Source organism: Cydia splendana, chromosome 12, assembly GCF_910591565.1.
Source record: "Cydia splendana chromosome 12, ilCydSple1.2, whole genome shotgun sequence".
In the NCBI taxonomy this organism is placed as follows: domain Eukaryota; kingdom Metazoa; phylum Arthropoda; class Insecta; order Lepidoptera; family Tortricidae; genus Cydia; species Cydia splendana.
In genome coordinates, this window is record NC_085971.1 from 14,944,908 (window position 1) to 14,957,394 (window position 12,487).

General features: G+C 36.8%; 1 protein-coding gene across 2 annotated transcripts in view; it reads left to right on the forward strand.

The window, feature by feature from the left end:
- Positions 1 to 3,302: 3,302 nt before the first annotated feature.
- The window catches only part of LOC134795667 (protein cueball), a 39,090-nt gene continuing 29,905 nt past the window's right edge, over positions 3,303 to 12,487 (forward strand). Inside the window, exon 1 of one of the 2 annotated variants that reach the window (XR_010144833.1) lies at positions 3,303 to 3,529. Coding sequence is in view for 1 of the 2 variants with exons in the window: in XM_063767584.1 (XP_063623654.1) it covers positions 3,469 to 3,529 (61 nt within the window). In the remaining variant the exon portion in view is untranslated. The remainder of the gene's footprint in view (positions 3,530 to 12,487) is intronic. The other variant, XM_063767584.1, reaches the window with a different exon arrangement.

The following is a 12,487-nucleotide window of genomic DNA, read 5'->3' on the forward strand; positions in this document are numbered from 1 at the left end:
GACATTTTTTTGTTTGTTCAAGATCTCAAAGAATTTATACTATTTTTATATAAAAACGTCTATGGGCAGAGCAGCTGACGTAGTGCCAATAATGTAAAATATCGTTGTTTTTAATACAATTACTTTAACTTTAATGTTTTTTTTCCCGACTTAAGTTCCAAAATCCCGAAAAATTGATATTTTTTCCCGATAATAGCGCCTTTCGATCTGGCAACCCTAGGCTCACCCAATGGGCTTCGTACATCACACAATTTTAAGTTCAGCTTACGCTTGGTCTAATTAATTCTTAAAATAGCTTTTCCTGTAATGTGTGAAGTAAATAATTATGTATTTATCAACTTTTTAGGCCCAGTAGTGTCAGTGATGATCATTTTGGATCCATTTTCCTAAACAACTTCAAAATGTTTATATTATCCTAAAATTATAAAAAATGAAAAAGAAAGTTTCTCACAACAAGCCCTTCAATTTGAAACGTACCTACCTAAATCGTTTGCAAAACGTTTTTTTTATTTTCTACTTTCTATCACCCCCTCTAACATCCCTTCATACGATAATGTAAAATTGTGACCAGAGGGCCTGTACGCTTAATAACCATCAAAATAAATCATGGAAATCGAGTGTGTAGAATCCACAATACCGCAACCTTGACAGTGACATCTCGGAAACCTAGGTCCCTATTAGGAAACATTGAGATATTGCAAAATCCAATTATTGTCATGACAACTCTGTCCGACACTCCAACATCATTGACATTTAGTTCCGTGTCTCTAGACTTGCAAGCAATACACGCACGACACAAGTGACACAACACAACAACCATGCCAAGACCAACTAAAGTAAGTAACAACTGCATGAATAGATAATATGTACATCTTTCCGCATTATCATATAAAAATATTAATTTTGTATTTCTAAAGGAAAAAAGTGTTTTTAATTCTAATCCTTTATTCTTAATTTTTTTAAAGAAAAACGCCTGTATACCTAACTATTTTTATTAACCGATGAAATGCTGTCATTTTACATTTACAGTAGGTATACAATACATATGTATAAAGGGTATATGACTAACTAGTCAAATCGGTTTCTTTTCTTGAACTGTCGAAACGATATGAAAAATAACTGTTCCGTGAACAAAGTTTTGTGCGGAACACTAAAAAACAGAACGCGGTCAAGTTACCTAACTCTATAGTTTTTTGGGTTCTGTACCCAAAGGGTAAAAACGGGACCCTGTTACTAAGACTCCACTGTCCATCTGTCCATCTGTCTGTCTGTCACCAGGCTGTTTCTCATGAACCGTGATAGACAGTTGAAATTTTCACAGATGATGTATTTCTGTTGCCGCTATAACAACAAATACAAAAACCGGAACCCTCGGTGGGCGAATCCGACTCGCACTTGTCCGGTTTTTTTGCATTTTTGCTACCCCTCTTGATGTTGTAGGTAACCATGGACCACTGTAGACGGTAATTGCTTACCATCAAGCGATTCATCTGCTTATTTACCTCCTATATCATAAAAATATGTGAGTGTGAGCAAGAAATGAGGTAGAGTTTAAGGACTTTCAGACAGAGTGTCTCCTTATGCCTACAAATAGTACAAATGCCTATTTGTGCTAGCTAGATATATGCAATCAACTGAGGAATTTAGCATAGCTAGTCTGAATGAATAAACGTAATTAATGGATGACCCCTTATGTTATGTAAACTTAGTACCTACTGATAGTGATAGTAAAACCGATGGATAGTTTCTTATTTTAATGTTATTATTATATTTATATGGTATGTTTTTATTCGTTATGTTAGTACCTAATTGATTGCGGGAAGTTCAACAGGAAAATGTAATTAAGTTTATTGATTAGAAATTCATCCGCATTAAACAAAATAGAGCAAAACGGGTAAAAATAATTATTATTTTATGACCCAAAATATAATAATGCACAAATGGCGGACTTAACGCAAGTGACATTCTGTGCCAGTCAACCATAGGACCAAACAACGACATGTTAAAATGCTAAAATGGTGCAAAGTGAAAATTTGAGCAGATCAATAAAAACATTAAACAGTCGAATTAACACCACATAATGATTACTTTTACACGAAGAAAAAATGTTCTGAGGTAAAATAATCGATTTAGAAAGTGAAGGATACTAGAGTCTGACTAACAAAATCGTTGTCATAGGTATAACTTATACAAAATAAACGCCTTTTGATTTTTTTTTAATTGAATTTTGAACTTCCACTTGCATAAAGTATCTACAGAATATTATTTTAATGAACACCTAGATGCACATTTTGTGTTTATATTAATATATCATAATAGCATTCCCCACTCCCATTAGGTAGTAGGTACCACATAGGTGAAACAAGTAGGTATTGAGCACAGGTCAATGGATTTCAAGTGTCATAATGTAAAGTAGGTAAGCAAAAAAACACAAGGTGTACATTGTTGTTGGAACATGTGCCATTGTTTTTCATGAGTTTGCTCAATTTTTAAATTTGTTTCGAATAATGAGACTTGAAGTAAACACCTGCAGAAATGCACATAGGAACTTAATTAGTACCTACCTAATCATTGTCATTAGTTCGCTTTCAATTTAGAACTGTAGTAGATTGAATGAATATTTTTGGCACCAAACTACACCTGGCCATATATCATCCGTGGTGTTTTGACTCGGACCCATAGCCATTAACAAAATAAATACAAACATAAAAAGTGGTCCTTCAGTTAACATGTCATGTAACTTACCTTCCCTTTATCATTACCTACATACACTATGTAACACACATCCTAATGAATACCTAGATATACCTACCTACCTTTAGAAATTGAGTTAAACCAAGAAAAGTCTGCAGCGATTTTGATAGCCACACAGTGCAAACTAGTGTTATTTTAAACGTCAAACTTCTATGAAATTATGACGTATAAAATAACACTTGCATTGCACTGCGTGGGCTATCAAAATCGCTACAGACTTATTGTTCTAACTCTAATGAAGAATGGTGAATAGTATGCCCAGTATGGGTCGACTTCTGAGAAAGTTAATTTGCCTCGTAATTAAATAACTTCGTGGCCTTCTAGCTTTAGCTATGTAGTAAGGGTAAAAGAAAAAAAATATTATCATATGTCAGGCGGAGCCGGTAGTCATAATTTAATTAGGCCAAAACCTGTAATACCAAGCTAATCATTAGGTAGTTATCATTTCCGAAGTTCCGAACGGCCTCCTACGCTGAGATCGCGATAAGACAGATATGCCGCATGCGCGATTGCGCGAACGCGAAACTTCTTCAATGAACCTATTGTCGTTCTAGCCAGTACTGTGCAACCGGTGACCGCGATTCACCAGTTTCGGTCGAATACGCGGCGCGAGCGGTCGTGCCGCCCTCTATCAGCCATTCCGCTGAAACTCGCCACTTATTTCCGATCCAAATGTGCTTTTGAATGAGACTGTACCAAAATTTATGAGACAAAATGTGCAACGCGCTGTGTTTCGCCCTATTCGCGCTTTCTGTCAATCTCGTGAAATCATGGGGTGAGTAGTAAAATCAGCTGATACGCGGGAGACACGTGCGTTTTTTTTCTGTGTTATATAATATATGAAGGTTATTGTTGAACTAAAAAGTGTTAATAATGACAGTCGGGTTCGTTCTCCATTCAGTTAATTGTGATATTTGATTAAATAACATCAATAGGTTGTCAATTTATTTGGCGCCACGGCACCATTGCCGGGGGACCGCTAGTCACGTAGGCCACTTCGGTGCTAACCGGCCGTGTTAGAAAGGCGCTAACTCGGTGGATGCTCGATGATAAACAGTGCAACACAACTTAGTAACGTAGCGTTTCTGCAATGTGGAAAACTGGAAAAGCGGCTAGAGCGTGAACGTTATCTTAGGGGCATGTAAACATAGGGATCATATTATTATTGAAGAGATCAATACTAATATTCAGATGATAATGTTTGTTTGTGTAGACGCATGACGTGTTAATTATCAACATGCGTGTGCTATTAGCATGTTACTTTACTTTACAGTCGTTACATCAAGCTGTATATTTACGAGTAGGTATTCACTCCTACATACGTGCATACCTACCTACGTAAACAGTGAAAACATACCTACAAGGTCTCGTCGCCAGTGAAAATTAAAAGACGATTTGTTTCGCTTTCATGTTCTAGAAATGTATTGTATAATTCTGTCTTGATGTACCTACCTAAACGTATGTACCTATTTAACCCGTGGAGCGCCCTAAACAGACACGTGTGCTGGTAACTAGTATAGGAGTTCCATACTACGGTAATTCTGGGGCGCTCCAGGGGTTAAAGCTCTTAAACTGGCCCAATTACATATAGGAGGTACAAAATTTAATTTCAGTAAGTACCTACCATGTCACAGTGTCCACAGTGAGAATAGTTATAATGGTACTGAAATTAAATTCTTTGTAGGTAACTAGGTAAGTATAGCTAACAAAAATTGTTGTTGAAACTGTTTCAGTGTAGGTACTTAGTTGAGTTAAAGAAATTGGTTAAAGCCAATTTCAGAAAAGTAGCACTTTGATATCCTAGCAGGGAAGAGAAAGCCCTTTTTCGAATAGTGAAAATTGTTTTGCATAATAGAGACAGGTAAATATTTTTTTTCCACCACACCAGCTCGTAAAATCTCTCTTTATTCTTCAAAAACTGACCTATAAATATTCAAAAACGTTCACTTGGATTTGATTTGTACTTAATGTTTTAAAGTTCGTATTTTCCTCGCGTTGGTGAGGTGAAAAATTTGGTATTTTAAGGATAACTTACGTTGGACCGGGCCGTGTCCGGGCCTACGTGACGTGAGTCATCCTTTACTCGGTAAGTACTCTCGGTAGCAAAGTTCAAGGAAGCTTAAATTTTGGAGTATTTTGCTTGTACGGGTAGGTACCAACATTAGCTTGATATGTTAAACAACAACTTTGACCCCTTGTAAAACAAATAGGTAACTATTTTAAAGCTAACTAAACTATTGATAATTAAGTAGGTACTGGATATATCTTCAAAGAAAAGAAAAGTTTTTTTTCTGCAAATAAATATGAATATGAATATGATATAGAAAATAAATCTTAATCGAACACCGTTTATTTACAATGCTACACGATAGGTATCAGGGGATGTTAATTGTACACATTTATGTTTTATCTGATGTTACCAATATTCCTTTCTCTTCTTACAATACAGTGTTTACTTTATAGGTACTTAACTATTATAATTAGCTTGAAAGCCTTGACGAAATAATTAATTGCTATCATCAACTAAGATATCGCTCAGACTTGATTTATGTTGCATTATCAACACCTACAATTGAGAATTAATTGCGTTTTCTCCGAGATAAGAGTGAAATGCCAATGTCACCCTTTAAGTCACAGTATAAATTTAAATTTGCATAGGGTCATTCACGGTAATCAGATTCACGGGAAGCCTTAGGTCAATATCAGTGGGGAGACACTCCTAACTTCGGGCGCTTCGGGCTAACTCGGCTCCGTTCGGCTCAGCATTGCTCCGACCAATTATTAGGGTTGACACAACTTGATGTCCCTTTGCGTGCACGGCCCCAAATAAGATAATTGATGAATTTTGACAACCCTAAATAGTCGAAAGGGATAGTGCCATAAGTTAGAAAGGGATATCGTGATTCGACCCTGAATCGCTGTCAAACTTCGGTTTTGTAGGAAGTGTCCTTTCTGTACGGTAGTACTATGTATTAGTAATTCTGTGTCAATATGAGGGATCTTGCTTACTGTTGCTACAAGTACAGATGTAGTGCATAATTCTTTTCCATCGTATTTTCTCGGAACCGTTCGTATTTGTTATGCTACTTCAGTCAACCTCAGTATTTTTTGTACTGAGACTGACCGAAATAGCAAGACACCTTCGTACGTTTCCGTTGAAACGATGGAAAATAGTTAAACACTGTATCTTTAGGTACTGAAATAAAAGTAAACAAAAAATTTGTACATTTTCGGGTAGTTATAACATTTATTGATTAACCAACCAAATACATTTCTCAAATTATTACATTTCTCTAGATTGGCCAATGGAAAACCTCCTATCATTACCTAATGATTTTTAAATTTGGGCATTAGGGCATCAACCCATTATTAGGGCGTCATTCAATTCATTGGCCGATGAGGGCAAGCGCATACGTTTCAACAGTCTATTCAAATGTATCACAAGTAACCGTCAAAAATATTTTTTGATAGGTACCTACACTTTTATTGCTGACTGTACTTTCTTTCCTTTGTATGTCTATCAAGTACTTCTCGAGACCCTTCAAATGAGCCTAAACTCAATGCGTTTATGTCTTCCCATCATATATCATTAAAAACCGGTCAAGTGCGAGTCGGACTCGCGCACGAAGGGTTCCGTACCATTACGCAAACGGCAAAAAAATCACGTTTGTTGTATGGGTTATTATATTCTGTTTTTAGTATTTGTTGTTATAGCGGCAACAGAAATACTTCATCTGTGAAAATATCAACTGCGTAGCTATCATGGTTCATGAGATAAGCCTGGTGACAGACAGACGGACAGACAGACAGACGGACAGACAAACGGACAGCGGAGTCTTAGTAATAGGGGCCCGTTTTTACCCTTTGGGTACGGAACCCTAAAAAATTAATAACGTGAGGACATAAATTTTTTTTTTAACCAGGTATTTCAACCTCTTGTTTCTAATTCAACCTCTGTCATCTTTACTGACCATCGACAATAGCTCCTATCTAGGGCAAACGAAACTGGGACACGGCCGGCAAATTCGGACATATAAGAATTATAAGACATTTTATTTAATAATGATTATGTACTTGAAACAGTTTTCGCGAGGTAATGGCTGCGGAGCGTGACCACAGTTATCTTCATCCTTCTACTGTAGGTGGCTATTGTACAAAGAAATACTACATTTTAAATCAACAGTGACAAATAAAGGAAAAAATTGTAGTAAATATATCTTTATATATATTCTTTATTTATCTTTTCTTTTTTTTTTCTTTGAAAATAATAAACTTTTACTTATCTTTCTTTTCAAATTTTTGTGTTGAACTTTAGAGGAGTGCCAATTTTAACATTTGTGGAAAAATTATCCCCGGAAATATACAGGCCCCAATTTCACCACGGCTACAATTGTCAGTGACATATGTCGAGCGACAATTGTCAAGCGACAGGTGACATATTACAATTTTATAAAATATTTTCTATAGAAATACTTACAAACATGACAGGCATTTTGCTACAATTGTATGTATTACAATTATGTTGTGAAACAAGAATTATTTTTTCTAGTCGACATATTTGCAGAATTGTCGGTGAATCTTGACAGGAAATGAGTTATATGTCGGAATTTCGTGATAATTGTAGTGTTTCTTGTGACAATTGTCATAAACTTAGCAAGAGAAATATCTGTTTATTTCGATATAATAGTTTTTTTTAATAATACAATGATGGTGGCAAACAGGAATACGGCCCGCCCGATGGTAAGCGGTAACCGTAGCCCATGGATGCCTGTGACGTCAGCAACAGTGATGTTTTACAATTGTCGCACCTGTCACCGTGGTGAAATTGGGGCCAGGTCATACAGACACAGAAAAACAAAAGTTTTCTTCGGTTCCTAAAATTGAATACAAGGGCACTGGTGCCTAAATCTCCGTATATAAGTAGTAGCTGGTTTGTTAGTGCACGACACCTTGCATTTTGAGACTATGCGCTGAAACTTGGCACAGTTGATTCTTAGCTGGTCTTGAGCAGATACAGACCGGGAGCCGTCGAGAGCCACCTCTCATTTAGTGGGGCGGAGGGGAGAAATTCGACGCTGCCGCGCTTCACTTGGAGCAACATTTCTGTAAAACTATACCTATTAGGGCATGTGATATATCATTTTCCGATAAATTAAGGATGAGGAATCTGTTTTTAGAACAAAAACAATGCACTTTCTAACAAAAAAAAGAATAAAGTAGAAAAGACTAAAACACGTATTTTAGATTTTTTTATAATTACCAATTTTTTTAAAGTGTTGCTGGAATTTGAAAACAAAAAATATAGTCGTAAAGCTACACTTATTACGTTTAAAAATACAACAAATAAAAAATACTTAATAGTTTATTATAACAATCTGTTGATAAATGGGAGACAAAAAATAATATTAAGCGTGGGTAAGAGTGATCTCATATGAAGGTGGGAAGGTTACTTATAATTTGTTTCCGTTTATTTCCGTAACTCCGTAGTATTTTTCTCCCATAACTCGGAGGAAGTTACTTAAAAGAAAAAAAAACGCTTTTTACTCAAAGCGCATGAGTTTGCGTCAGTCAGTTGGCAAAATTCGCAGGAGCATTGACCTTACAGAGATGTTATTCCTACTGTACACTGACCACAACCACATAAGAGTCCATATTACCGTGACATTGAGATCCGTAACAAATATCCGTAACCCGAGATCGCACTATACTGGTTCCTGTGAAGAACGGTAATGTCGATTGTGATTCTGGACCGTTATAAAAAATCCTCTAGGAAAAAGGACATTGCTTTATGGGACATTAAAATTCAATGACCTATTTTCACGCTTATCAACTAGTAGTTTGAGATTTTGAGCCATATATTTAGCAGAATTGTGTAAACGTTCGCTACACCCACAGGCCACAGGTTTAATTCCTAAAACACCCAATACCAATTTATCACCTACTTATACCTCTCCGGAAAACAGGCGTGATTATATGTGACGTTCCACGGCAAAAGGTACCTTATGGCGGCTGGCGCTTACGTCGCATAGCGCTGCAATAATATTGGAGTGGCGTTAATAATAGCGTAAGCGCCAACCGCCATAAGGTACCTTTACCCGTGGGACGTCACATATGTATGAAGAAAGGCCTGGCCAAACAGCCGGCGCGACGCAGCGCCGCGTCCGCGCCGCGCGACCGCGGCACATGCTAACAGGTTACCGACGTCAAACAGACTTAACAGACTGCGTCCCGCCGGTATCACGCCCCGCTTCTGTCGCGCCCCGCGCCGCGTGGCCCCTTGCGTCCACCGCGTCGCGCAAGGTCACATCAGTCGGATCGGACGTTAGGCAGCGAGCGGTGCGCCGCGTTCCCGCGCGCGATGAGGGTGTGTTGAGAGCGTGAGGCCGGCGCGATCCGCGCGCGCCCTTTTTGAACAGGCATCGCGTCGCCATCACGCGGCGCTGCGTCGCGCCGGCTGTTTGGCCAGGCCTTTAGACAGGTTCTGATAGTGCAGTAGACGTACATTACAGGTAGTTGCTAGAAATTAGGCACAATACCTTGGTCACGTAGCACAATGTAAATATAGTTACATATAAATATAGGCATGTAGCAAGCAATGTAGATATGTATTCAACCAAAAATATTCAAATATTTATATACAGACATGATAACATTATCGTTGTTTCTAGATATTATTTTTAATTCCCATTAGATAATTGTCAAAACTTCACAGTCAGATATCGATTATGAAGATATGGCGCACATATGGCACTGATTACTCGTAGGTACCTACTTATGTATTATCTTTTTTATTAAATGATAAGAAAAGGACAAACTAGATTTTTGACGGATTAAGATTAATGATTCGGTTAAGTTGTGTTCTAATGTATGGGGAAGACAAACAAATTATAGCCAGCCTTTTATGAATGTAGTATGATACCTTTGGGTATGGTGCTTTACCCACGCTAGCGTCCCCTTCCCTCCCCCTGCCGCAACCCCCCCTTTTTGCATGAAATACATCTCGGTTGACGGTTTTTATTGAGTTTTGAAAAAAGTATTAGAATTAGGAATAAAGTGTCAAGGTAAGAAATAATCCTTAATAAATTCTAAACAAAAAAGGTTATATGCAACTTTTTGGTAAGACTCGCCATATTCATGTATTAACTTGTTGAAGTTCAATATAACCATAGTACGTGATAGTGCTGAAAGAAATCTTATACGGAGAATAAGCTTGCAAGGTTATTCTCCGTGTAGGATTACTTTCAGTACTATTACTTACTATGTATGTTATATTGAATTTCAACAAGTTTTTCAACGGTTAAATTTTGTCGAAGTTCATCTAGCCATAACATGAATATGGTGCTTCATATCAAAAAAATGAATGAAACCTTTTTTGTTAAGAATTTAATAGGGATTATTTCTTTCATTGACACTTTTTTCCTATATTGTATACTTTCCCCAAAAAATGAAAAAAACTGTGAACCGGGACATATTTCATGCAAAAAAGGGGGGTTGCGCAGAGGGAGGGAAGGGGACGCTAGCGTGCGTAAAACTCCATACCCAAAGGTATCATACTACATTCATAAAAGGCTGGCTATAATTAGTTTTTCAAAAAACACAATTTGACCGAATCATAAAATAAAACCAAAAAGATTAACTACCGTAGAGTTTGGTATCTTTGCCTGCGCTACCTATTTTCGCCTAGTTTGACATAAGTTGCCATTAACAAAATGTTTCTGATGTAAGCCTTACATAAAACTGCTAAATACAAAGTATTTTTTACGGGTGTCAACATTCTTCGAACAATCTGCGGCTAACTTCACACAGTTGACCTTTAGGGAGGTTTTTTCGTGACACCGACCACACGTTTTTTTAAACCAGTGTTTTAACTTCAGTTTTAAACGGTAATACGGACCCGGTAATGTTAAACTTTTTACATGATTATATCCTATAACTATTTCTTTTTCATATGAAACTATTATTTAATGGCTAGCTTACGTTTAGAAGCCACAATTGGATAAAACATTGGTGAGGGTACTTTGCGTCCATCTTGTTGCCAAATTTCGCCTACCCCTAGGGTTGACAATTTTTTTGTACCACATTCATTGGTGGGTGACATTACTTGTTTCCAAATATAAATATTTTATTATGTTTGGTTATTTTGGTTTACGCTATATGCAGATGTTTATTTCTACTCTTACCGATGTTGAGTAGGTACCAAATAGGTATTTTTATGTCTCACTTTGTGTAAATAAGGTTGATTTAATGTCAATTACGATAATAACAACAATTTTGCAACAATCAAACAATTTTGCTAAAAATAATTACATTTTTTAACTTATAAACCATTACTCCCCTTTATTTGGTATGTTGGTTAATTTTTAGCAGCCCTAGCTTCATTATAGAAAATGTATGAAAACAACTTCAGACTGTTACCAAACTTCGCCTACTACCCCGTTTTTTTAAAATATGCCTAGTCTGGTGTAGTTAAGGTTCATAGTATATTAGCACATTCCAAGGAGATACGACTTAACATGTCACAGAAAAGTAAGTATTAGCGGCAAGGCATGCCATAGGCGAAGATTGGGAAAGATACCCAAACATCGCCTATTGCCTTTAGGGCCATTTATTACCAACTTAAGCAATGAAATTCTAAGTTTTAGTGGTATATACTGATAGTTAGGAGTACTAAAAAACGTTTTTTCGCCTTAACGGATTAAAATGCTTTCAAATTTGAGAGATTTTTTTGTGAAGTCCCAATCCAGGCGAAGATACGAAACTCTACGGTAGGTACCTACTTAGGTACATAAAATCGATTAAATTTCGTATTTCTGAATGCTTTACGTTTATTAAGAGAAATATGGAATTTTCGTCCTAAATCAATCTTAATCTCAAAGTAAATAAATGTGGCTTTCCATCAGAGAAGGGTCCTTATGCTTCATCTGCAATATAAAGGACATTTTCATCAAAGTTTCTATTGGAATTTCAGATGGAAACGTCATTATTGCACTTGAAGCATACCCTCCTGTGATGGAAAGCCACAAAAATTAGTTTACTGAGTAGGCTATATATAAATATGTCTTGATAATTAATATCCGAGTTAAGTACTTACAATAAAACCGTTTTACTTATCTGGCAAGAAATATCATGTAAAAGTTTCTGTTTCAGGTAGGTAAGGTATGTTGGGGTAATATCGGATGCGGGAGAAGAACGTAGGAAATTCATTTCCGCCAAAATAGGCTTTATTTCTTAATTTTGACAACAATGTGCAAGACGCAATTTCATTGCGCTTCGGACACCAGTGTCCCTCCGCCGCTCAGTGATATCGGATGTGTTCTACGCGCCTTTAAAGGGAGCAAGGTAATTTTGGCCATTTTTCTGGCCATCCGATCTTCGTCCTGTAATTTATGTCGAGTATTGTGATAAAACTGTGGTTGTTTTTGTGATTCAGTAGATGTCAAATTTCGTTTTGAAGGTTTATCTTTAAATTAATCCAATCAAAACAGACCTAGGACTGCTGTAGACCGATTTCCGATCTTTACCCTTGCAGGTAAAGATCGGATAGCAACAATCCGACCTTTACCCATTTAAAATTCAACAGTGATTGTCAAACTTTGTTTTTTTATGACTGTAATAACTCTGTTTTTATCGTAATTATTTCGTTCCTTTATTTTTATACGGTAATTCAAAAGGAAGAGATATTAGCAGTGTACGTAGCTATATATGTATGAATGTATTACTTAGGAAATTGTTT